General features: G+C 45.8%; 1 protein-coding gene across 12 annotated transcripts in view; it reads left to right on the top strand.

The window, feature by feature from the left end:
- Positions 1 to 27,955, top strand: part of MAGI1 (membrane associated guanylate kinase, WW and PDZ domain containing 1) — a 1,290,512-nt gene that overhangs the window by 993,833 nt on the left and 268,724 nt on the right. For all 12 annotated transcript variants that reach the window (XM_078661551.1, XM_078661549.1, XM_078661547.1 and 9 more), the window contains 2 exons: positions 3,875 to 4,082; positions 20,790 to 20,872. In XM_078661551.1, the coding sequence (XP_078517677.1) occupies positions 3,875 to 4,082; positions 20,790 to 20,872 (291 nt within the window). The remainder of the gene's footprint in view (positions 1 to 3,874; positions 4,083 to 20,789; positions 20,873 to 27,955) is intronic.

Below are 27,955 nucleotides of genomic sequence, written 5' to 3'. Positions count from 1 at the left end.
CTCCCCATAGAATTCTATAGCAAATATCTGGACGCACTGGCACCACGACTCCTGACCGTCTACAAGGAGGCCAAGGCGACGGGCCGACTACCACAGTCGATGCGGGAGGCGTTGGTGGTCCCGCTACTGAAGCCCGGCAGGGAGGGTAGCGACCCAGCGTCCTATCGACCACTCTCTATGCTCACCGCGGACTATAAGATCCTCAGCTCCATACTAGCGGCGAGGCTCCTACCTCACATGGCGGGGCTTGTGCACGACGACCAGAACGGTTTTATACCAACGCGCAACACCACAATAAACATCAGAAGGCTTGTCCGTCTCATGAACGGGCTGGACGGCGGGGCAGGGACGGAACTGGTGCTCTCGGTCGACATTGAAAAGGCCTTCGACAGCCTCGAGTGGGACTACCTCTATGCTGTCATGGAGCGCTTTGGGCTGGGAGCTGGCTACATTCATTGGACGAAGGTCCTATATGCGGGGGCGATAGCAAGGGTGAGGGTGGGACCGACGGTGTCCATACGCTACCCGGTGGAGCGAGGCACTAGACAGGGCTGCTCCCTCTCGCCGCTTCTATTTGCGCTGGCTATTGAGCCGCTGGCGGCTGCGGCCCGTACGGGGCGGCACATCCGCGGAGTGCGGGCCCGAGACGGGCAACATTTCATCTCGCTATATGCCGATGATTTACTACTATTCCTCTGCGACTGTGTTGAGGACTTGCAGAGAGCGGAGGCCCTACTGGAGAGCTTCGGGGAGATGTCGGGCCTACGGGTCAACTGGCCCAAGACGAGTTTGTTCCCACTGCTGGAGGGTGCTGCCCAGCCGCTGCACCGGTCGGAGGTGGCCTGGAACCCTACCTGTATTAAATACCTGGGGGTCCATATTTACCATAGACAGGAGGACTTGCTTGAGGGCAACCTGGAGCGCTGCGTACGCGGATTGAAGGGCTGCATGGCCTTCTGGGCCACGTTGCCACTGTCGGTAGCGGGCCGGATCTCCCTATTGAAGATGGTTGCCCTACCGAGATTATTGTACTATTTTCGGACGCTCCCAATTTGGCTACCTAGCTCCTTCTTTAGACTATTTAAATCTCAAATTACGACGTTCATTTGGGGTGCGGGACGGTGCAGAGTGGCGCTGGCCACGCTTTCTCGCCCGAAAGATGAGGGGGGTCTGGCGGTGCCGGACTTTGAGCTTTATTACCTAGCGGCCCAACTGCAAGCTTTCACGCAGGAGGTAGCGAGGGTGTTTCGGGGCCCAGAGGATGCCAGCCTGCGGGGGACGCCCAGACACGTCCTGGCATATATAGTCCTCCGGCAGCGGTTGGACAGTCGGGATCTGTCGCTGGAGCAGCGCACGTACCGTCAATGTTGGAACCGGGCCCACAGGAGGGCGGGTGTCCAGCGCCCATATGCGCCTGAGATCCCCCTGGGCATGCTAACGGCCTTACCACATGGCGGCGACTGGTCGCGCCTACTGGAGTGGGAGGAAGCAGGAATACAGATGGTTGGAGACCTCTTTGAGAACGGCGCATTGCTCCCGTTCCAGGAGCTAACGGAACGCTTCGGCATCCCGAGAGGGGGATTTCTGCTTCATGCAGCAGTAACCAGGGCGATGCAGGCCCACTGGGGTGCGGGACTTGAGGAACCTGGGACGGCAGCGGCGTGCCAGTACACCATGATGGCGGCGGGCACGATCAAGGCGGTAACGTGCCTCTATGGTCGAATGATTAGAGAGAATATCCCTCCTCTCACATCCCTAAAAGCCAAGTGGGAGGCGGACCTGGGAAGGGACGTACCTGACACGACGTGGGCACAGCTCGTCCGTAGGGCTCGCAACAGCACGAGAAACGCTAGGTTTCAGTTGATCCACTACTATGTGTTGCATAGGGCGTACATGACCCCGGGTAGGATTAGGCGGTATTTTGGCGATGAGACGGCGACCTGTCCCCGATGCCCGGCAGAGGGGGCTGAGCTGGTGCACATGTTGTGGGCATGCCCAGCCCTGCGGAATTATTGGCAAGAAGTTGGGGAGGTGCTGAATGAGGTGACTGACAGATCCATAGACTATGGTCCGGCGGAATGTCTTTTGCACTGGTTTCCTCATACCCCTAAAAACAAACTTACGAGTAAGTTTATCGACATGGGAGTGATGGTGGCTAAGAGGGAGATCACTAGAAACTGGAAGTCGACAGTGGGGCCTACTCCGCGGAGGTGGCGGCAGGAATTTCTAAAATGGGCTACGGCTGACAGCACGCATAGGTACCAGCTTGCGCGCAGGACCCCTAGCCAGACAGCAGCTGACACCGCGACCTCATGGGAAGTAATGGTGCAGGCGCTCAGGGACAGCGAGGCTGAGGACGAGGAGGGGATCCCCGGGGCGGCTGGGGCGGAGGAAGCAGGCTGAGGCCCGAGGAGCAACAGGTATGCAGGGGGGCTGGCGCCAGCAATCCAGTAATGACTGTAACGTGGCCTTAGGCGGGGGGTGGTGCGAGGGACGGGATAGGGAGGGGAGTTTTAGGTTTTGCGCAGGGGATGGGAGTTGGGGATTAGCGCGTAGTTTGGTAGGACTCTAAAAGTAGTTATGCACACATTCCGGACACTAACCACTCCTCATTCTGGAACGTCAGGCATGGAAGAGCTGAGACAACATCGCCGCCCAACCCCCGGGTTGTGGGCATGACGGCTGTGTACTGTTTGACGAAGTATATTGTGTATCTGCTCGATTTTATGAAGCAACTACTACATGTATCGACCTGTACATGCGTGACTACAATAAAAATTATTTAAAAAAAAAAAAAATGAGCCATCTGTGTGTGTAAAATCGTTATGTAGAGTCTCTTGCAAGTGAGCAGGAAAGACTGGCTAGTCCTACATTTGACATCCTCTCTCAAATTCGTATTTTTTTCTCTCGGGGAGCAACTTCTGCATTACATTGTTAGCAGAGAGTCGCAAAGTCTATAATGGTTTGAAGGCTTAAGTGTGACGTGCCGTGACCAGTACAGAGGTTTCTGGGAGTTGAGATATCACTCAATGACGACTCTTAGTTGATCTAACTGGTGGTGCAATCAACACCTGTAGGCACTCGATACAGGGGTTACCAACTCAGGCAGTAATTGTAGGTTGTATTGCCGCCTCCTGGGCATTGAGGTGAATTTTAAAGTACCGTTGGGTGGGACGGGTGCAGTGTATGTAGCACGTCCTTGACTGCTTTTGATGATGGACACATTTGTCTGCAAGTGCACCTGTAAAAGGAATGGGAAGTATGTAGGCAATCTCTTCTTCAATGGGGAGAGGTCTTACTGATCTTTAGTGCCAAAACAAGTTACTACATGCTACTTGGCACCTTAGTGACTCTTGCACAGTAGGCAATACCGTGCCAAATGTGAGGGCTGGGCTAGGACTTATTCTTCCTCGGGTGTCCATACCTGGGACTGACTGTGCCCCCTTTCACCAGCTAGGATGAAATCACCTCCCTGCTACTTCCATCCAGTGGAGGTTTGGTGGCAGCTTTGGTTTTGGACACTTGCCGATCGGGGCGCTAGAATTTAGCACAAAAAACTGCTGTGTGCCAATGAGCCTCCCATGAACAAATCTGTCTTTTATTTTTTCATTAATTTGTTTTTTTTTTAAATACAGCATTTTTGTATGTGAGGGATGTGCGCTTTAGGGGTATGTAACTTACTACTCTAATTATTCTGCCCGACCTATACTTTGAAGAATTTGTTTTTTCATACATTTGTGAATGATTGATTGAATCTTTCATGCTAAACTTGGAAGCTTTTGCATAGTTTTAAACTAATCTAGATGTGACTTCCTCATTAATATGCTGACTTAATCTAAATGCTAACTAGTCTTTGTTCTGTTGTTACTTATAGCAGACTCCAGTGAGCCCGAAGAGCACAGTACAAACAGTGCCCCAGAGCCACCAGTAACATTGGTTCGAAGTGTTTCTTCTGTTCCCATCACGGAATCATCTCAGACGTTACCGCAATATCTACCTCCTTCTGAAGAGGACAACTTTGGCCCTCTGCCGGAAAACTGGGAGATGGCCTATACGGAAAATGGAGAAGTCTATTTTATAGAGTAATGCATACATTATTTCTTCTTTACCAATTTTAAAATTTTTTATTGATAATATGCAAAGATATAGTCTTGGATAGCCAAAATTGTAATGTTTCAATGGATACTTATTAGGACTTGGCGCTATATTGCAATAATGACATCTGATTGGCTAGATAGAAAACTATTGTGTTGGATCACTGAGGACCACCATATAGAAACCGACCAATTCCTGCCTCCATTTCATCTTAAAGTAATGCATGCATCCTCCATTTTGTTTGGCATGTTCATTTCATTTCTTAAAAACTTTATTCGGTTTTACAGTGTGAAAACCATAAAAGTCACGGTAAATATACACATCGCATAAAGAAGTACAATAAAAGGTTACAATTCATGGCCATAAAACAAGAGAAGTTGCTGATAAAATATGGCGGGTACAATAAATATATTTATGAGCTAAAATAGAAGACACACACAAGAGACATACCTTGAGACTATGGGTACCTCTTCCCCCTAAAGTAGCTACTATTCCAGACAGGCCCTGGTTCTCACCACGGATTTCAGATAGCCTATGATAAAGATTATGCAGTCTGGTTTCAACAGCTGCAAGTACAAAAGTGCTGTACGAACCTGGTTAAAATTGAGCCTCTTTAAAAGGGGGGAGTAAAAAATGTCTCTGCGGTACTTCATGTAATTTGCAGAGGAACATAAAGTGTAGCAGGTCCTGAGGAGACATATTGTCGCAGCCACAGGGTGCTAACACCTGTACACTGCTACACCCTTTCGGAACGGCAATTAAAAGATGGAAAAAGTCGCGAGACCTGGACAGTAAAAAACGCTCGTAGGTGGTCATTGTTCCCAAAAGGTATGGCTCAGTCAGTGGATGGGTTTTTAGGGTCAGAAATTTATGGACGCTTGGTTTACATAATTTCTGTTCATCTCTTTCTAACTTCCTGGTGCAGGTGGATGCTTTTTTTACCAGTTCCACATCCGTTTTAGGTCTCGCCTTTGCGAAAGCGCATTCTCGCTGCGAGAACTATAGCTGTCGGCTCAGTTTTGTTATAGTTAAGGGTTTTAGAAAGAGTTCCGGGCGACCCAACTCTGTGAAGCGATCTCTGACATACTACAGCCATGGAATTCTGGACGTATGTTCCAGAGTCATACAATCCACTAGAATCTGCTGGGTAAGCTTTAGCTCCTTGTTTGGCCAGCACTTGAGACAAAACACTAGGGGACGCAAGGCAAGAGTATCACATAGAAAAGGGCCCCCCAGTTCTTCATGAGCTATCGGGTTCGAGAAGCCGGTTGGCATTCCCGGCAGGCGCTTTAAAAACTTGTTCTCTGCCACCTGTAGCGCATCTGCTGTGGTATACCCCCAGTCCTCGCTACCATAGCTTGCGGTTGACACACCCTTTGCCTGATACATTTTCAGCATGGCTGCAATTGGGCGCTTGCCCATCTTTGCAGCAAAGCTGAAAATAGCGGCAGCAATTCGATTAAGCACCTCCTTTTTCTTTTGAATGAGCAGCCCCCACTTTAGGCGATCATCCAACAGGACCCCCAGGTATGAGAAAACTGACGTTATGGGGACCTTTGCAGGACCTACGGGGAAAGAATACTTTTTCGTGGGACGAACCCCTACCTGCAGGACATAAGATTTTGCATTATTGATTGTTAGATCACGGGACCGCATAAAGTTCAGGAATGCATCTAATAGAGATTGGAGTGCTCTAGCGGTTCTCGCTATCAGGACGGCGTCATCCGCATATAGGAGGACGGGAAGACCCCGGCGACCCACATGCGGAAAATCTGCCCCCGCAGCTACCGGGGCTCATTCTAGATCATTAATGTATAGGTTAAACAGGAAGAGTGCCAAAATGCAACCCTGCCTCACCCCTCTTTCAATATTGAATTCCTTGGAAACCTGAAGATCCTGTGCATTTCTAATGTTTGCCTTGGTATCCCTATGCAGATCCATTAGGAAGTCCACGATAGGGGCCTCCACCCCCATGGCCCTCATGGACTGCCACAATTTGACCCGGTTTACACGGTCAAACGCCGAGGATAGGTCCATGAAGGCCATGTAGATCGTCCCTGGGCGGGCCATCGTGTACTTGCCAAGGATCAAGTAAAGGTTTAAACATTGGGCCACCGTGGACCACCCCACACGAAACCCATATTGAGTGTCGGCGATGATATTATGCTCCTCTGCCCATAGTGATAATCTTTGCAATAGTACCCCTCCCACCACCTTAGCTACAGAGTCAATGAGAGAAATAGGTAGGTAGCAGTGCGTACAGTTTCGGTCCCCCTTTTTGAACACTGACACGATGATAGTGATGGCCCAGGATCCGGGGCAACCGTCCCTGGCCGCTGCATTCAATACAGCCACCAGGATCGGTGCCCAGAGGATGGATCCGATTTGTAAAGATCCGGCGGAATTCCGTCCGGTCCGGGAGCCTTGTTACTAGTTAGGCCCTCAATGCCCGTCTCTACCTCCGTTAACACAAAGACCAGATAGTCTGTGTTTATTGCCCGGGGTGACTGGTCGAGGGTACCCGGGGAGCCCTTAAACATGGATTAAAAGTGGGCCACCCATTCCTCTTCCATGATGTGGGAGCCTAGGATGTTGCCTGGATCATCTGAGAACTGGGGTCTGTTGACAATGCCCCAAAACCGTGTGCCAGACCTTAATGTGTTGGGCTCTAGCAGCTCCCTCCATGCCTCCTCTTTCAGAGCTCTCACGGGTAGCTAGGGCCTTCTTGTATCCCTTGCGACATGCCCGTATGTATGGGGGGTTTCTCGAGACAACTTTCAGGGCCTCCTTTAACTTTCGTGCGCCTGGGAGCAAGTGGAATCAAACCATCTTGGGTTTGAGTTAGGTACCTTGTATGCTGGAGCCCTCAAAAGTTCCCCTGCTTTGCGTGAGATGGAGCTGAAAGCACTCGGAACATCCCTTGGTGAACTCTGCGGTTGGGCACAAAGGGCAAGTTCGGCTACACATGAGTGTTTCACCTCCCTGTAGAAGGCATCTGGGTCAATCTGGGACCATTTAAGGCAGCGCCCACCGTCTGTGGGTCAGGTAATTCCCAGTACCCTTACCCTAGATTTGCTGGGTAGAAAAACACCACAGAGGTATACACAAAGGGGATTGTGATCGCTATAACCACTATCCTTGATGATAAACCTCTGAAAAAGGGATTGAGAGGAGGAAGATCTTAAGATATGGTCTATGAAAGACCCAGTGCCTCTTCCTTTGAAGGTGGGAGTCAGGGTTTTACAGTTTGGAGCAGAGTGTCAGTAAGTCTAATTCATTGACTAGATTTTTAAATCCTCCCCCTCTGCTGAGTGCTGAACGTGAAACCCATGTCTTTTGACTGTATAGTCCATATTTTTTCCAGTTGTAAGTCTCTTCTATATATTTGCACTCATGCCAACGCTGTTGCTAGGTGAATAAAAACAAATTTCATAATTTCCTAATTGATATCATTTAGAAAACCTATTTCATAAAGCATTATTATTTAATCACAACTTTGGATCACTTAGGGCCCGATTTAGGATGACGGTGGGACCGCCACCGCCAGCCCGCCGGTGGCAGTCCCACCGCCATCGGACCCATCATGTCTGCCCTCCATATTTCAATGGCGGGCGGGTAGGTGACAGTCAGAAAGACCGACCGCCACGCATCCAGTGAGCTCTTTGAGCTCACCGGTGTGGCAGAGGGGGCCGTATTCTCTTCAATGGTGGCTGCGCCTACCAGGCATCGCCTTAGGGATTACGATGTCCCTTTCCGCCCGCCTGTTCATGGTGGTTAATCCGCCATGAACAGGAGGTGGAAAAGGATTCGGGGGGTGGGGGGGGCATAGCGGGACCCCTTGCCCTCTGGCCCTACGATGTGGGTGATGGGGGGCACCTATGGTGCCCCGTCTGCATATCCCTGCACCATGTGGCAGCCATGTAGTGCAGGGATGTGTACTGGGTGCATTTTTTGCATTGCAGCTTGTGCTGCAGCCAGCAGCCCTCGCCACAATGCAAAGAATACATGGTGCTACCGCCCAGGCGGTCACATTGTAATCCCTAAGGCAGGACTGCCGATGGCTAGTCGGTCGGTCCCGTTTCCGAAGTCCGCCCGCCATCCTAATCGGGCCCTTAGTTTCTCCTGTTACTGGCAGGAAAACATATTTCGGCTTACAAGGAGAACATGAGTATCAAAATCGTTGTTAAAGATTTATTTTAATATCGTCCCATGGAATGCCTCAATTGCTTTCCAAGTGCACCATTCACGCCCTTCTAAAATTGGTGTGCTGTTGTATTCTCCTTGCGGCTTGCAGTGGGACAATGCACTCTCGTGAACACTGCACTAGAGTATTAACAAAAACATGTTATATAATTTGGTGCAAACCTTCCTCTACTTTTCTATTGTGCCCATGGAGGCTAGTTTGCAAACGTGTTCATATTCAACAACACAAACACACTACCTGGAATTATATCAAGGATCCTAAAACTCCAATGCATGCAACAATAACTTGTTTGTAACTCTTTCAAGGTGATGTTAGCAGCTAACTAGTGTCCGTTGCAGGAATGGCTGATACAAGACCTTTTTGTTGAGAAAAAACATGCAGCTTCTTGCTGGAGATTCAGATGGTCACTGGTCATGGCTTGGATCGTGGAGATTTTCCAATATTTTGGCCAGACCGGTTTCTTTTTCTCATCGACTTCTGTAGGTTCACTCCAGTCATTACTGTTGGTTCCAGTATATACAGAAAAATGTTCTAGGTGGGTAGCAAAACCAGTTTTGTCACTGGTTATGATAGCAGTAGTAATCCCAGGCGAGTAAGGAGACCAATTTCCCTCACTGGCCTTAAAGGGACTTTGGATAGACAGAACTGCCTCTAGGTGTTTCTCTGCAGATGACTTGGTCCTCATCGGTTGCTGTCCACATAAAAAAAAACAAAAGAATGCCATATTAATTGAGGGCCCTCTTTTATATCTGCTTGTTCTCTATGATGGGTTGCTCTCCTTTCCGTAGACCCATGGCCTATGCTTTTATGTATTCCTTCCCTTTTCCGGATTATATCCGCTTTTTTCTTATATGAAAAGCACCCACCAGCCTGAGGTTTGCCTTGATGGTCAGTTCCCAAGGTTCATTCCTCTAATCCCTGATTTTTTGGGGGTGGAGGGGGGGTTTGCATTTTTGGCCTCTCTGGCCTGAGATTTATATATCAGGAACAGAAGTAATTGAGGAGGGTTTGGGGTGTTTGGGAGTGGAGGAACCACAGACTTCATCAATCACTACGTTGAATACAACTGAGCAGCAGGACAGAGTTCACTACACTGTTTACTTCCTAGAACTAACTTGAATTATTTTCCTCTCCCTGTAATGGGTCAAACACTTCATTTTTGTGCTCAAAAGAATCCCTGTAAGAATGCAAGGGAGCTTCTTTGGGCTAGTCTACTTTGAAATTCAAGTTCAGAGCTCGGTCATATGGCAGGTCAGTGTGGCAGTAACGCCCTACCACTGTCACTGAATCTGCATCCTCTGTTTCAGCAGAATTGAGTGTCCACCTGTCCAGAGCAGAGTGTGTTGTCCTTCCTCCATATTCAATCCTCGTGCTGCCTCTCGAGGCCACTTTTGAGGGTTCCATAGTCCCAAGAGATTCATATCATACTTACCAGTGAGTTGGGCTTATGATTTTGGACTGGCCTATTTTTTTAACCCAAGATAATTTGTTGCAGTGTTAAACATTTACTATACGCATTATATGTATCCACAGGCGCGTGATTTGCCACGCTAATTCGCTACATGGTTTATTGTAATCATATTTATATAGCGAAGGACTTCAATGCAGAGCAGTTGTTATGAACACTACTGTGGTGTTTGTTATATTAGCGACAGCTGCCAAATACTGGATTACAGAGGGGAGAATACGAGCTGTCTCTTGAATGCTCATCACGGACCTTACTTGTATTAATGCTGGCAGTCCACATTAGAGACAGAAATACCACTCAAAAATTACGATAGTTCTCTTCCAAAATAGGATCAGCTCCGAGCTACTCGTAAAAACTAAAAGAAGCAGGCTTTTCTACATGAAAGGTGGATTTGAGGTGGTTTCCGAATAGTTTAGTAAGGACATGAGAACCCAGCCAACCACATCTAAAGTTTGCACGTTTCTGCCAATTGCCAATATTCTGTTGCCAGCATTTAAAAAAATATATTCTCACTAAATAAAAGGGACAGTATTCCAGGTGGTATTTCTACTGATAGATACTTCCTGTCGGAGGCAAAGGCGTTGCTGTCTGACAGACTCAATTTTTAACCGCAGGGGTACATTACCCCACCATTATCATCATGGTAAGGCCATGGAAGTGTACAGTTGGTAATGTGAAAGTTTCTTTAGAGCGTCTATGAATAAAATATGTATTTAGTCAACTGCGTCACACCCGTCCACGACAAAACCTTAGTGTTGGCGCTACAACGCACGAGCAATCCGAGTAGCACGAGGCCTCTCTCGTTTATAATCCGTGTCTAACGATCATAGAGCTGAAGAGGGAAGCGATATTAATTCCTCGCACACACCGCAAGCTAGTCATGTGTGCAACTCCGATTCTGCCCGGCCAAGCAAGACGCCAGACAAATCCTTGAACATCTTTTTATTCAAATGGATAATGGGTTTGTGGAGCAGAGACGAATGCATATTTTTATTTTAATGAAAGCTGAAAGGCTCTATTGTTGGGAAACTGCGCCCTCTGCCTGTGATCCATGGGCAGTGCAGCGAATACGGCACCCGCACTTAGTATTCAAACTCCACAAGCAGTCAAGCCTTTCTTTATTCGAACGATACAGAGTTGAGGCGATGCTCGAATTTAGGGGTATATTAAATATTCATGTTGCTCTGCTGCGGATGTTCAGGAGAGGTTCACTTGGAAACGCAGAGGCGCCATTAATAGCACTTGGCCCCTGCCAGAGTGTGCTCGCTGTGTTTAGCGCACACCAGTGTTCGTTAAAGGAATATGGAATGCAAAACTCTGGCGACGTGGTGTTTGAAGAAAGAAGAGGAGTTTGGGTTGAGCAGGCATGAGAACCTGTTCAGGGCTGAGCAGGAATGAGATCCTGCTCAAGGGAGGTGTGGGAATAAAGTTTCTGTTTATTAACACACACATTTGTGTTTGTACCCACAACACTGAAGTCTTTGGAAACTCCACAGTGACACAAGTGTGACCATAGTGCCAGTCTTCCAACTTTAAATGTTCAATTTGAACCCCTTATTTTTGCCTACACTGAAACGTAATGATTGCTTCATCTTTTTATGCCTGACTGGCAAACATAATTTCACTGCTCATAAAATTAGAGTGCCAGAAAATAATCCATTGTTCATCATTTCTTTGAGTTGAAAACATTATTTATTTGGTTTATTAAACTGAAACTGGGCCACACAGCTTTGTGGGACATATATTCTGGTCTGTGCTTGCTCCCCACCTTTGAGAAACCGTGCAAAGGTACCATTACTTTACTTAAAATTGCTTTCTCAATGACCCCTACTACACTACTTTTGGCCTAACAATTGTAAAGCACAGGGTTGTCTGTTATACCATATTAAGCATTGTCTGTTCTCATCCTGGTACATTGTTATTATTTAATTGTTACTCTCTGTTACCCCCTTGTAATCTCCCCTCTTACTATGTTCTTCCCTTCCATTATGTGAAGCGCTCCGATATCTTTCGAGGTCATGTTCGCGCTATACAAAACTTTATAACAAAATAAATAGATTAGCTATGTTATTTATCATTCATATTTGCCCTCCAGGTGACTTGATTTGAGAATTCATGTTAACTTTTGGTTACTTCAATAACTTCATTCACCAAACCCTGGGAATTACACCTCCTTCATACAGGACAAGGCATTTCTCATATCCATCGATCAGCATTTGTAAAGCTCAACTCGGTCATCGCTAGGGGTATCTGGGCGCAGTGTCTCAATCGAAGAGCCAGGTCTTGAGTCCCTTTATGAAGTCTGCCAGTGAGGGGGTCAAATGAAGCAGGAGGTGGAGGTCGATCCAGGTCTTGGCTGTGATGTAGGAGAAGGAGCGTCTGACACTGTTGGTGCAGTGGATACAGGGGTTTGTGTGTGAGGGCAAGTGAAGTGGTGCGTAGTTGTCCAGCTGGTTTGTGGAAGTTCAGTCAATGGTCGAGGTAGGCATGTCTTAGGTGGTGGAGGGCTTTGCAAGTGTGCCTGATGATCTTGAACTGGCATCTCTTTTGGATAGGTAGCCAGCAGAATTCTCTCAAAGGGGAGTGATGTGGGTTCATTTGGGAAGGTCTGGGGTCAGTCTGGCTGCAGCATTCTGTGTGGTCTGGAGTCTTCTGAGTAGGTGGATGGAGATGCCAGCATAGACTGCGTTGCCATAGTCTAGGCGGCTGGTGATGAGGGCCTGAGTGACGGTCTCTCTGGTGTTGGTTTGGGATCCATCTAAAGATTCTGCGGAGCATGCGAAGTGTGTGGAAGTATGAGATGATGACTGCGTTTACTTGTCGTTTCATGGTTAGTTCGCTGCCATGGATGATTCTGAGGTTGCGTGCTTGGTAAGCCGGTGTGGGTGTGTGTCCGAGTTCTGCAGGCCAGCAGCTGTGGTCCCATGCGAAGGTGTTCTTCCTGAAGATCAGTACTTCAGTTTTGGCGGAGTTGAGTTGGAGGCAGTTGTCCCTCATCCATTGGCTACATTGGTCATAGCGATGCAGAAGTTGGCTTTGGCATTGGTGGGGTCCTCTGAGCGAGAGGATCAGTTTAGTGTCATCTGCATAAGAGATTATGTCGAGTCTGTGGGATCTGACGACATCTGTGGGGGGTCATGTTGAACAGGGTGGGGCTGAGGGATGATCCTTGTATTACACCGCATATGTCGTCTTTGGGTGCAGAGATGAAGCAAGGCAGTCTGATGCTTGTTGTGTGCATCCTGTAAGGGAGGAGGCGATCCACTTTAGGGCTTCATGCCATATACCCAAGTTGTAGAGTATGTTGATGAGGGTGTTGTGGAAGACTGTTGAATGCTGCTGCGAGGTCAAGGAGAGGAGTTGGCCTAACGGCTAGGGTGCTCGACCTCGGACCTGGGTTCGAGTCTCGGTAATGACGCCAAAAACCTCCTGTGATTCTGGGCAAATCACTTAATCTCCCCGTGCCTAAAATGAAAGTGTGTCCTCATGTAACGTAACTAGAAAATATGTAAAGCGCTCTGATACCTGATTCGGTTCGGGTCTAGTTCGCGCTATATAAAACTCTGCAAAAAAAAAAGAGGAGGATCAGGGCCACCATTTCTCCATGGTGGAAGAGTGTTCTGATGTAGTTTGTGGTGGCACACAGCGAAGTCTCAGTGCTGTGGTTGGCACAGAATCCTGATTGAGGGGCATTCCGTAGGTGGACTTGTTCTAGGAATTAGGTGAGCTGCTGGGTGATGGCTTTCTCGAGAACTGTGGATGGTTAGGGTAGCGGGGAGATCGGACGATAATTTGTGAGATTGTTTGGGTCAGCAAAGGCTTTCTACAGGATGGTCTGCATGTTTCGATCTGTCCGGGAAGGTTGCTGTTGAGATGGGAGTGTCTCGGTAGCTGAATGTATAGAATGGGTGTTCTCCACCTTTTACTTTCATTTCCTACAGCATAATTTCAGTTGCATCTGACAGTGATTCAGGCATACAATGGAATCTTGACTATTCACCTGAAATATTTATCTCCCAGACTCCTTCTCTTACCTTGCTCTCCTTGGAGGTGGAGAGCCAATGAAACACACTCAGCGTCTCAGCAACATTGACATCTCTTGGGATCGCCTGACATGCCCTTTGTAATGCTAAAAATAGAAGTAACCCCTTTGGCTATCTATGCAAAGGCTTCTATCATGGTTATCCATAAAAATCTGTGGCTCCTGGCTCCTCACACCATCGCCCCCCCACACATTTGCTTCCAAGTGCTTCACATTCCCTTCACTGTAGCAGCAACATTGCTTATGTGACATCACCAATGCTCCAATTGGCTGGTCCAGATTCTTCCGAACAACTGCACTCACTCAGACATATGTCATATAGGAAAAATACACAAAGAACTGGGACATGCATACCCCTTATTTCAATCAATGCAATGTTGCTATGATGACTGCTCAGACTAATTAACAAGCATTGAAAATGCAATAGGTCTCGCAATAGAAGAGTTTGACCTTTTTTGTTTTGCAAATGGATGAGTGGCGTTGCGTGGATGAGTGGCGTTGCGTGGATGAGTGGCGTTGCGTGGATGAGTGGCGTTGCGTGGATGAGTGGCGTTGCGTGGATGAGTGGCGTTGCGTGGATGAGTGGCGTTGCGTGGATGAGTGGCGTTGCGTGGATGAGTGGCGTTGCGTGGATGAGTGGCGTTGCGTGGGTGAGTGGCGTTGCGTGGGTGAGTGGCGTTGTGTGTGTGAGTGGCGTTGCGTGTGTGAGTGGCGTTGCGTGTGTGAGTGGCGTTGCGTGTGTGAGTGGCGTTGCGTGTGTGAGTGGCGTTGCGTGTGTGAGTGGCGTTGCGTGTGTGAGTGGCGTTGCGTGTGTGAGTGGCGTTGCGTGTGTGAGTGGCGTTGCGTGTGTGAGTGGCGTTGCGTGGATGAGTGGGGGGAGTTATCGCCGAAGCATTTAAAATAAGCAAGCACCCACAAAAATAATATTAATACTTCATCCCAATACAAGCAACAAAGCATTTTCAGACCGCATCGGGTGTTAGCGCTGAAGTATACAACTTAAAACAATTTACAGAGCGCATTAGGGGTTATCACTGAATATTTTAAAATAAGCAAGCACCCACTAACAACAAACAGAGCTCATGCGGCGGAGGATGGAGGCCGTGGGTTCCATGGAGGTGCACAACAGAAAAGGCAGCACCGGTGAGGAATTCATCAGCTTAACTCGCAAGAGCAGCGGCAATTGTAAAAGAAAATGGGATTTGGGAGCCACTATGGACATGAGCAACCAACCCAGGCCCTGCAAGAGACCCGACTTTCCTACGAGCAGCGGGGATTGTCTCATGGGCCACAAAGATTAAATGAGTTAAGTTCCTGTGCCCGCACATAGGTACACCCCGTTAAAAGAGAACTGGATGAAAATATTTTTGCAATTGTAGAACACTTGCAGCTTCAAGTCCGATTCAACCTGAATACAAGAAACGTGGAAAGATGTCAGTGCTTTAAGGAAAGCTGGTGATTTTATGAAGGCGTTTATTCTTGGATTCCTAGTTGAAGAAGCAGAGCACTTACAGGGGGCGGAGCAGGGAGAGCGGCCTTTGAAGTGCACTTTACACGGCCGGCCGGCAGTGAAACTGAAAGCACGTCCGGCCGGCCGTGAAAGCCTTTGATGACGCAGCAGGGGGAACAGACGGCGAGAGGGTGTGAAAACACACGAGCACTATCTGTAGGTCTTATATTGCTGTCTGTCTGCTGAGGGCGGAGGGGCCAAGGTGGGCAAGCTTAGTGTGATGTTTTGGAGTGAAAAGCTCTGGCATTGCGCGGAGGGGGCCGGGGGAAGCTCTGGCATCGTCTGCACCATATGCGAAAAGCAGGTCAGTAGTTGAGACAAAGAAGCAGCAGGATGCACAAGTAGCGGAACCAAGTGTAGGTTACAGGTAAAAGCTAGAAAAACAAACTGTAAGAAACAGAACACACTGTTACAAATATTTAAAAGTTTACAATTAAACTTATCAATGCCACACGAGCTGTGCAGTATTCCAGTTTAATATATCAGTACAAAAAGCGTGCCAAAATGTTTTTAAAAGCAAGTGGTGATTAATTGCTGTTTGTGCGCACATACACATGGAGTTGGGGAAATGTAATACAAATTGGAGAGTGGAACATAGGTTGCAAGATAATACGTTAGCATTTGTTTTTTAAACCACATCCGCTGTTTGTTTTAATAGTTTGTATGCTGTTTGTTTGAAGAAGGCAAACAAAACGCATCGGGGTTAGCTCCGAAGCATTTCATTTTCTGACCGCATCGGGGATTAGTGTGAAGCATTTAAAATAAGAAAGCACATACAAACAAAACATTTCCAAGATGAATACTTGATCCCAATAGGAGCAACAAAGCATTTTTAGACCGCATCGGGAGTTAGCGCCAAAGCATTTAACATAAAACATTTTCCAACCACATAGGGGAGTTATCGCCGAAGCATTTAAAATAAGCAAGCACCCACAAAAATAATATTAATACTTCATCACAATACAAGCAACAAAGCATTTTCAGACCGCATCGGGTGTTAGCGCTGAAGTATACAACTTAAAACAATTTACAGAGCGCATTAGGGGTTATCACTGAATATTTTAAAATAAGCAAGCACCCACAAACAACAAACAGAGCTCATGCGGCGGAGGATGGAGGCCGTGGGTTCCATGGAGGTGCACAACAGAAAAGGCAGCACCGGTGAGGAATTCATCAGCTTAACTCGCAAGAGCAGCGGCAATTGTAAAAGAAAATGGGATTTGGGAGCCACTATGGACATGAGCAACCAACCCAGCCCTGCAAGAGACCCGACTTTCCTACGAGCAGCGGGGATTGTCTCATGGGCCACAAAGATTAAATGAGTAAAGTTCCTGTGCCCGCACATAGGTACACCCCGTTAAAAGAGAACTGGATGAAAATATTTTTGCAATTGTAGAACACTTGCAGCTTCAAGTCCGATTCAACCTGAATACAAGAAACGTGGAAAGATGTCAGTGCTTTAAGGAAAGCTGGTGATTTTATGAAGGCGTTTATTCTTGGATTCCTAGTTGAAGAAGCAGAGCACTTACAGGGGGCGGAGCAGGGAGAGCGGCCTTTGAAGTGCACTTTACACGGCCGGCCGGCAGTGAAACTGAAAGCACGTCCGGCCGTGAAAGCCTTTGATGACGCAGCAGGGGGAACAGACGGCGAGAGGGTGTGAAAGCAGCAGGGGCAGGCAGGCGGCTGGGGGCATGTGCACGCGCTTTTAAGCGCATGCGCATTAAGCTTGATTTTCACGGGCACTGCAAGGAATCGCCACGATTCCTTGCAAGTTGGTTAAAGACTGTTTAAGCCCCAATAGTCTCGCAAGCTCGATGCGCATGCGCATCGACAGGCGAGACCTAAAAAGGAGTACTACACGTTGATGGTATCACTCCAGCTGTGCCAGTTGCTCTCTTACAAGCACTAGAATTGCTGCGTTCACTTGGATTACAGACATCACAAATTCGAACCATTCTTTCAACATTAATCCCCTCGGTCTCCTATTTGCTGCTGAGGGGCTAGAAGGAAGGGGAGGAGTGAAACCTACTGAAAGTATACAGAACTCTTGTTTACTTTCAGTTTCTGCCCTGTATTGTCAGTTTTTTTTCTCTTGTGGTAAAAGACCAAGAAAACATGCCAGTTCTCTAAATCACTAAAGGTTCACTTTTCTGACCCAAGTAAGGTCTTTCCCGCTACCATCAAGATTTTCAAAGTATGCTTTATTCTAGGAAGATAGAAGTCTTGCTCCAGTATTTGTTTGTTTGAAAACTACTTACTTTTGGGTATGTTATCTTACTGGATATTCTTTCGTCCCATGGGACAAGTGCCTTCCTTGATTGCCTTCTCCTTCTGGTTTAATATAGTGTAGATTCTATATTTGCCAATAATGTTTCTCATAAATGCATCTGAATACTGTTATGTTACATAGCTATTGTTTTTCAGAACTATTGGTTTTAATTTGAAATCTTAATAAAATAAAATAATTGGTCGTAGCTGACTGATAAAAAAAAAAATCTGCAATGAGAACCTTCACGTTTATCTTAGGGTACTAATAGCAATCTGAATCTATGGGTGGCAGCTTTTATTAGTGAAATCAGTGGAAACATGGCGTGGTATTACTTATGGGTTTTATATTATTTTTTATTGGTATTTATGCTTCAGGTTGTCCTATAACTATACGAGTAATTAAGTGTTCAGGTATGGTACAGAATATCATATTAACAATCCCCACATCCTTATCCTTCATTCCCATAAAAGAGCTTGGCTGAGGTTCACAATTAATATAGAAATCCCCGCTGCATTCCTTCTCAATTCTGTATCTTTCTGTCAGGGCTTTTATGATGTCAATTACCACACTAGAACCCCCATGTCCATTGTTAGGTGACAGACACTCACCTCATTTGCAGAACCCAAATTCGGTCTATTCCACGGCTATTTTTGTAATCAAGGCTACATATCGACCCTTATCCAATGAAGGGGGTGGTGGTGGTGTTCTGGCAAGAAATGCCCACACCTTTCTGGATCATTTGGATATTATGGTATTTGTACCATTCTCCGGGGTCAAGAATGGGATTATTCATTTAGGAAGTGGGCACCGCTACCAACTTGATGTACCTTCTCTCTTTCTGTCAAATCAAATTCTGAGGGGATATCAGCTCAGCCCTCGGCAGTTATGACCCAAGCATTACTTAATACACAGAGAGGTGTGTTAATTTCAAGTAGTAGCAACCTTTCAAAGCAAACAAAATAAATTCACAAATCTAGGAAAATGGAGACACCAAAGATCTTTAAAATAGATTAAGGGGAACTGAGCTTGGAATGTTTTAAAAGAAAAGAGGAATGGTACCAAGAAAAAGTAAAGGACCAGAAGACCCTTTTCATGGTTGACCAGGCCATAGGTACAATTTCAGGTCAGCCGTGATGGATCAGAGGTTGGATACATCAAGTAGGTCTCCCGACTGAAGATTTTACTTCCTGACTTTGGTTTTGATATGGAAGTCAAAATCTTTGTGTGGAACCCCTGTGAACTGTAGTCTGGCAGGACTCCAAGAGCCTGGATCCCTTTGCAGCGAAGGCCATTGAACCAGTTTTTAGTATGGCAAAAATCTCTGTGTAGGAGAAAGCTGGTTCTCTTGCTTAAATTGCGTAAACAAGGATTACATTCTGCTAGTCTTTAATTGCTGTTAAAGTACCTTTTGGTCAGTCCTGCAGCCCCTATGTCATGAGGTCAGGTTTCTAGGTAGCAAGTCTCTCCATCCAGGTCTCTGGCAGGGTCCAGTCTTCAAGACGCCCTAGTTGATCACAGGAGTCAGGATTCTTTCTGCTTTTTTGTATCACTGAAACCAGCAAACGGGAGGTCATCATTTGACCCTTGAAGACCAGTTTCAATCCCTGGGTACGAACAGGATTCAGGAATCATTGAATAAGAGATCATCTTCCAGCTGATGTCTTGAGTCTACTTCCCAAAGTGCCATCTTCCTCAGTTGGACTCTGGTTTGGTGGTGATAAGAGGTGCTAGATTTAGCTTGTGCCCTCTCCAGTGATTGGAGAGATGATCCAATCCTAATCATTTTCTGGCTGCACCCCACCTTTTTTTGCAGTACTTCTTCTTTGCTTTACTGTAAAGTTACCCAGGAGACCCTGTTTCAATATGTCAAAATCTTTCTGCCGCCAGACCGGGCTGCCCTCAGCACCTTGGCCTCCATTTAGATGAGCTGTCCTCACACCTGACCTGCTTGAAACTCTCTCTGTGACTGCAGCCAAGTTGTCAAGGCGAGTCTTGGGAATGAATATGAGAAGCCCTCACTTGCTTTGTCCGTCCAAAAGAGGTCGTTTTATTGTTGTCCTTTGCCATTTGTTACTCTCTACCACTAGGTAGGTAATTCCTGCTGATTGATCGGTGAGGAACACCCCTTTGCTCTTCCTTGGCTCAAGGGCACTCTTCTGACCCAGGCTCATTAACTCTTTCATCTATGGATGTTTACTCAATATCTGTAGATAAGAAGTGGCAGAATGGGCTTTTAGGTCAGTTTTGACTCCACACAAAGTAAAGTTTTATTAAGCTAGTTTCCACTTGGGTATCAATTCTGATGCAACTGTTAAATGAGATTTTGTGCAATAAATAAGAACTGAAAAAAAAATTGTAGCATTTTCCCAGACAGATATAGGAAATAAAGATTTCATTTCCATTGATCTCTTTTCAGGGAAATGTCTGCAAAACTTTAACAGCGAAATAGCTTTTGGGTTTTATTTTAATGCCAGAGCCCACTAACCCCAAATGTAGGGTGCCCTATTTTACGAAATTGGCACCCTGCCCTGTAGGCTTACAAAGCACACTTTAGTTGTTTCCTATAGGCAAAGGCACTTTTCCCAGCTGTGCGCCCCTGCAGTGTATTTGAGCTGCAGGCCATCCAGCATACAGTGGTGTTACTGGCAGACATATTTTTATGCATTGAGGGTCGGGTTAATACACACTACAGCCCACGTGTGACTCTATAGGTTCATTTTCAGCACCACCTACAATGGTCTTTTAGGATACTTTAATAGACCAATTTGGTGAAACCAATTTTAACAATATTTTATGGTCCAAGCTCCCGCACTTTAGCACTGAATAGCAGTGTTACCGTACAGGAGCCTTAGTACTAGCAAAGGGAGAATCCAGAAAAGGGTGAAAAGCAGAAAGGGTGCGTTTGCTACAATTACGATAGGAATGCCTATGTGATCGCTTCCATTCAAGGTGTGATTTTTTTCCCCCTCTTCCCTACAGAGGAAGAGGTGTATGTTTTTTTCAAAAGGTACACCTAAAGTAATATATTTTGGAGCTATAGGGAGACTGGCCCATGCTGCTGCTGTTAAGTTTAGAAAGGTGGCATCCTAAAATACAAGCTAATGGAGATTTTTGTTTCAAATGGATTTGCATGTCTTTCTGCAAAAGTTGTCCTTGCTCACATTTTGTGACACTGACCGCACTTACATTTCTGGTTTGCAGCCACAACACCAAGACAACATCTTGGCTAGACCCCCGGTGCCTGAATAAACAGCAGAAGCCTCTAGAGGAATGTGAAGATGACGGTAAGGGGGTGCCTATAGTGGTCATTCTAAATGCAAATGCATCCAGGATCTTTTATGTGGAATGTGCTTTTATAACTTTATTATGGTTATACTGTGTGGTATTTGTTTTATACCTAGAGTATTGTGGGGGGAGGCTATCTGTGTATGTGGTGATCCATATTTGAAGATTCAACACACTTAAATATTCCATTTAATATTTTCCATTGGGTTTACAATGACTTGCCATAAAATAATATATCTAGATTTATTTAAAATGTAAGCAACTCCCAATGCAGTGCTAATGTAAGCCGCTAAGCAACGCACAAGTTATTATTTTTTGTACACATTTCAAAGTGTTTACTTTGAAATGGATACAGAATCTTTCCAATATGAAGAGCCTTTGCATTACATTTGATATAGTTTCCAATTTAACTTACAAGGACACCAAAGCCTCTCCTCTCCTGCCAACCTTCATTTCCCTCCCCCAAACTCAGGAAATTCTTCAATACACCTGTTACTATCCGAATTAATTGACATAAACAAAAATAACTTAGGTAGTTGCCTTTCATCCAGACCAGACAGTCCTTTTGCTTTGAGTTAATTATACCACCATAAACACAAATGGCAAAATCCATGTACTGAACCTTTGCCTACAAGTAGTCCTAATGTCTTCCCAACTCGTGTGGTCTCTTACCATTGCCTTAAGATATACTTTCAAAGTAGCTTGAGGCCATCCATTGCAAGTAGCTTTTCTACCCAAGTCAAGAGCAGCATGTTTTATTCAGGCTTTCTAATGTGCCTCAATCTGCCGTCAATTCTCAAAACTACCAGATAACGGTCATGTTCAGTATTAATCACATCATGTAACCAGATCATGATAGCCTGCAGAATCTGCTGGTTAGCGGAGTCAAACCACAGTTCCCGTCCAAGCTATTTCAGAGTTGTGGATAAAAGGGCCCTCATCAAAAGTCGACCCATCCGTGGTCCCCATAAATTAGTTGGGCAATGATTTTAGAATTATAAGCTTTTACCAGCAGGTAAATTGACAATCCTTCGTAGCGTCAATGGGATTTTTTTCGGTCCATGCATTGTGGAATGTGCCAGGACTGTTCGGTTCTTTAGAAACGATTACCTGCCATGCTTCATATCAATCAGAAGGCCCAAATGACAGTAATCAGAGACATGCCAAGGGCAATAACATTCCTCCAAAAAAAGTTAAGTACATTGCTTTCTACCTAAAAACATAACATTTGTCTTGGTAGGACAGATTTTCAGCTTATTGCAATAACAGTACCAGGCTGTTGCAAAAGAAAAAAAAACAAATACTGCTGAAATCTGTTTAGCTCAGTCTAGGGCACCTCCATCAAGTCCCTGGCACCAGTACTAACTATCACATGGAAGACCAAGCCAAATAAAAGTGCCTTAACTTTCTGCATAAATGCTTGGCTGGAACTGCTTCACTCTACCTCAAAGATATATGTGGTTCTTCCCTGGCAAAGGGATGCTTGAGATCAACTGCTTCACTGGCCAAGTTCACTTGTCTCTGTTCTGTTTTTTTCTATGGCACCTTGAAGCCTCTTTGGAAAATGCATTATGGAATTCTCATAGAATTCAACAGTTGAAGCCTTCACTCAACAAATTTTGCACTGTTTTCCTTAATCCTTGCTGGTACTGTAGGGGGTGAGACAGCACCTAGAGATGCCTCGGTGTCTCTTACGTTTGATGCATTTTTGTTATTATGGCCCTGTTAACAAGGGATGTTTGAAGAACAATATAGCCTTAAAGCCCACAGTAGTGGGCTCTACCTGCCATTAAAGGCCTGCTTCGGCTCAGGCCTTTAACAAGGGAGCGGGCCTTTAAATCCTGGTAGAGCCTGCTACAGGTAGAGCCTGCTACAGAGTGCTCTAAGACTATTAGGCCATTCCACCCCAAGAGGGCAGAATCTTCTAATATGTTAAACAAAGGCCTTACAGAGTCTGAGGGGATTGAAATCCCCTCGGGCTCTGTGAACCCTTTGTTCTCAGCAACATCTGTGAACAAACTTTGGAATGTTGATTCTCTGGGCTTCTACCAGCCATTAGAATCCCAGAGTGGACATTACAGTGTTCTGTTATCAGTGTAGCATATCATAATGGTATTAGCAGAAAAACACTGGCAACTGCTAGCCCCTAAGCCTAGGAAGATAGTTATGAGAAGTTTGTAGACTCAAGTGTAAATGAGCTACTATAACTTGTATAAGTAGCCGGTTAGGTATACACATGTAAACCATATCAAAACCCCTGAACTTGGCCTGACCGCATATAGTCTGATATTCCTGTCAAGATTTGAAGAACTATTGCTGCCAAATGGTAGCCTCTCCTGCTTAGTGGTTCTGATGCCTGCATATTGCAGAGGCTTTGAAGCATTTTAGTAATAACTCTATCAAATTTCCCAGAACACAAGCCTGCAGTTGACAACTTGATGTTCTACCTGTATGGTCTTGAGATGAATGAATAAAAACGGTACTTATAAAGTGCATGGTCGCTTAGACAAAGCATCCTGGTGCTATCTCAAAAAACAATCCTCCATTAGCTGTTGCAAAATAAATCAATCCAGAAGTAAGAGTTTTATAAAGCGCCGGATTGCAGAGGCACTTGGCGATGGGGAGACAAATATGTAAGTTGGAACCCAGAAAAGTCAGATCATTACTAAGTTGGAAAGCACCAGGTTTTCAATAAGCCCCGGGAATTTGACCGAAGAGGTTTTGATCTAATGCACAGATGCAACTTGGTCCAGAGTTTGGAAGCTAGATAGGAGAGGCATCTACCTCCCCATTTAGCCTTCTTGATTATCGGGACGTTGACCAGTGCGTGATTATCTGATCCTAGTAAGCGTCCACGGGTGTACCATTGGAATAGTTTGCGATATTCCATTGGTCTACCTCCATAGAAGGTTTTATAGACTATACATACTGCTTTGAATTCAATCCGCTCCTTGACTGGGAACCAGTGGAGGTTCCTAATGGCCCCCAATATATGATTGTATTTAGGGATGTTCAGTAGGGTTTGGGCTGCAGCGTTCTGCAGAGATTGTAGTCTGGTTATCTGCCGTTTATCAACCCCTAGGTAAAGGGCATTGCAGTAGTCAATCCGGACTAACACGAGTGCTACCACAGCAGTTTTCCTTAGTTCCATTGGACGAAACAGTAGACTCTTCCACAGTATCTTTAACGCGAAGTAGCAGGCTGAGGTAACCTGGTTGATCTGTCCTGAGCAACTGAGCTATGTGTCCCAGACAACGCCCAGATTTTTCATTTTGGCCCTGGTGGCGGACAGACTCCTGGCACTGCCGGCCACCCAGCTGAGTTCCAAATGGGAGAACCAGTGCCTATCGCCATGACCTCCATCTTTTGAGTATTTAGGTTCAGATAGTTAAGGTGCAACCTTGAGTTCAGGAGTGCAATAGCCACAGTTTTCCTTGTGGCTAAATGGGGGAAAAAAAGTTTTAATGATTTAATCAAAGAAAAGCCCGTACCTGCAACTGACAAGACTTGTGGGTGTAAGGACAAAACATTGTCAAATTTTACTCCTAGGTTTCTGGCCACCTCAACAGGTGATGGGCACAAAATCAGGCCACCACATAATGGGGGATAGCAAATTATGCTCCTCAAACAAGAGTATTTATCTCTTGCCTGTGTTGCACTTAATGTAATAATGTCGGTGAAACGAATCTCAAAATTGTGTTCAGACTCCAAGGAATTTTGTGTCCAGAGACTAAATCAGCCAGATGTCATCAGCATAGGAGGAGGTAGAGATCCCAAAGGAGCTAATTCATGATATCAGAGGAGCCATGTAAACATTTAATAAAGAGGAGCTGAGTAAAGAGTCCTGTGGAACATCAAATGTTATTAGAACAATGGAATGTTGGGAGCTCTATTGAAAACATTAGGGTGCTCCGGGCTTCTAATGGCTGGTAGAAGCCCAGAGCTCCAACGTTCAGTGTTTGACTTTGTTCACAGCTGTTTCTGTGAACAAATGACTCTCGGAGCCTGAGGGGATTTAAACCCCCTCGGGCTCCGAGAAGCGTTTGTTTTTACTAATTAGAACATTCTGCCTTCAAGGGACAGAATGTTCTAATAGCCTTAGAGCCCTCCTTAGCTGGCTCTACCGCCCAATAAAGGCCTACTCCCTTGTTAAAGCTCCAAGCCAACTCAAGAGCAGGCATTTAATGGCTATAATAATTTCTCTTCTGACGAGAACTGCCCTATAGACACCTGTCTGCAAAGATGGAGTTTAACCAGGACCAAACATTGGCAGTGATATGAATTTCAGAAAGACATTGAAGTAGTATTGCTTTGAGATGGTATGAAATGCTGCTGATAAATCCAGAAGGATATGGCCACTATCCAACGTCATCTTTATTATATCAGAAATATCCAGCAAGGTTGATTCCGTAGAGTGGTTGAGCCTAAAACAAGATCGAAGATGGTGAAAAGCCTTCGCATTTTCCAAAGACGTTGTTTGTAACATTTTGGTTAGTGCTAGAAGTAGCAAGATGGGTCTAAAGTTGGCGAGAATGGAAATATTCTCATTTTTTTTTATTTTACAAATGAGGTTTACGCACTGCCAGCTTCAAAGGAGCTGGAACTACTGCCAGAGAGAGTGAGATATTTAAGATGTGATTACTGATCAGATTCACCATTTCAATAGCCCTATGGAAGATGACAGCCAGACCCGGATCGAGAGAATGCCCAGATTTGCAAGAGAGAATAGCATGTTGCGATTGCAACAGCGAAAAGGCTGTAAGTCTGCTAGAGAGGAGTTTGTGGACAGACATCGTCTGTCCCTTACCGTGAAGATGACTCTGCTCAAGGTAATTAATATCAAACTCCCAAACTAATGAGGGAGGAATTTCTGTACATCAAAAGCAGAGTACGGCCAGCTAAGTGAGCAGGGCCAACTACTAATTGAAAAAGACACCGGACCATTAAAATCTCGCAAAGACTGTATCTGGGTTCCCAGGGTCAACAAAATGACAATTAAAATCTCCTAACCAGGTGAAATTAGAATACGCAATAAATAGGGTGAGAACATCTCCCAAGGGGCCTAAGAAACTAGACGGGGAATAGATTAGAATGCCCACAAAGAGAGAAGAATGACTAACTTTAATACAAAATCCCAGACTTTCAGCCACTCTTATATTCTCCACCTCAAACAAACAAAACTGAAAGGTGTTGTGAAAAATAATAGCGAACTCTCCACTATGGACCTCAGATAATAATAATAGTAAGGGAGTTTTGTAAAGCGCTTGGTTACGCTAAAAGCGTGTCCCCGCGCTGGAACTGAAAGCTCTGAAACAGAAGTAGGGGAAAGGCCCGATTATCCTAAAAATAGATGTGTTTTAAGTTTCTTCCGGAAGCTCGGTTCTGAAGGATCCAAGCGGAGGTTGAGAGGTAGGGCATTCCAACTCTTCGCCACCAAGTAGCGAAAGGACCTCCCTCCCATGCGGGTCCTACTCACCCTAGGGACCTTAAGTAGGCCTCCATATGAGGAGCGCAGAGCGCGACATGGAACATGCCTAATGACAAGATTCTGGAGTGGTGCTGGCGCCTTCCCAGCAAGGATACGATGGCAGGTGCAGAGGGCTTTGAATTCAATTCTGCTCCTTACTGGCAGCCAGTGGAGGGTCTGAAGGGCAGCTTTAGAGTTCGATCTTTTAGGGAGTTTTAAGATAAGGCGGGCTGTCGCATTCTGTAAAACCTGAAGGCAGTTAGTTGCCTTACAGGTTGCTCCCAGATACAACAGGTTGCCGCAGTCCAACCGTGATGTGACGAGTGCATGCACCAGCGTTCTACGGGCGGACTTAGGAAGGAGAACAAGGACCTTCCGTAGGCTTTTTAAAACGCTAAAACATACACCCGCCACCCGGTCTATCTGGGGTCCAAAAGATAGGTCAGCATCAAGCCAAACCCTAGGTTTTTGACTTCTTGACGGGGCGTTGGGACCTCTCCTGTACATGAGGGCCACCACGCCGACGACCAGACAGATGGGTTCCTCCCCACCACGAGCACCTCGGTCTTGTTGCCGTTTAATTTGAGGCAATTAGTGGACATCCAGGTTGCAAGATCTTGCATGCAAGCTCTGAAGCTGTCCATGGCAAGGCCGGGCGCACGTGAAAGGGAGATAACCAGCTGCGTGTCATCGGCGTAGGACACAATTTGCAGCCCATGACCCACAGCAATGGGAGCCACTGGGGAGACATAAAGATTAAAAAGGGTGGGGCTCAGGGACGATCCCTTTATATCAGAGGGTCATTAGCCTACCCTCAACCAGACTGGGAATAAAGGTTGTGTCACACAAGTTTTGTAATTTTCCTGAAGCATGGACAGTCCTGTAAGCCTGCTACTAGAAAAAGCATTGTGCTCCCCTCTAGGCCACGGATCAGGTTCAGGACCTTGTGGTTCCAGTGCCAGACTTGGGCCTCTGTGCACACACTAGATTAACATGATGCCATGATCGTAATAAAAAGTCCCGACACCAGTTTAAAACAGTCAGGCACTCAGTGCAGGGGTACACGCCTGCCTATTCCCCAGCTGTGGACAATTCCATCCCAGCAATATTTGAAACTATTATGCCAGGAATCTATATTTTCGGCTCTGCAACAACATACTTAATGTAAAAAAAAAAATCAAATATTTACTTTATTCGGTTTCATTAGGAAAAACCATAAAAGTATCACACATATTGAATTAAGTTACATTTCCAATAGTAAAAAATTGCATTAAAATGATGTTAAAAAAACCGTTACACAAAATACATTTTACATGAATAAAACTGTTTCATTCAGAGTTTTGCAAACTGTAATCATCATAGTTTAAAAAGTGCAAAGTGCATCGGTTCTCAAGTTACAAGTTAGTCCTATGACGAATACAACATTTTAAAAACCTAGCTATGTTTATGGCTATGAGGTCTGATTCAGGAAATTGAAGAATCATGAGTGCTGGTCGGCATTGCCGAAGACCCGCACTTTTTAAGATCGGAATCAGCCATCGCTTTCTGGGTTCAGTATAAAATTTGCAAAATAAGGTTACATGAAGAAGCGATTGTTGGGATATCTCGTCACAAG

The sequence above is a fragment of the Lissotriton helveticus genome, chromosome 9 (genome assembly GCF_964261635.1).
Source record: "Lissotriton helveticus chromosome 9, aLisHel1.1, whole genome shotgun sequence".
In the NCBI taxonomy this organism is placed as follows: Eukaryota; Metazoa; Chordata; class Amphibia; order Caudata; family Salamandridae; genus Lissotriton; species Lissotriton helveticus.
Note: the sequence above shows the minus strand (reverse complement) of the source record. Positions and strands in the feature narration are given on the sequence as shown.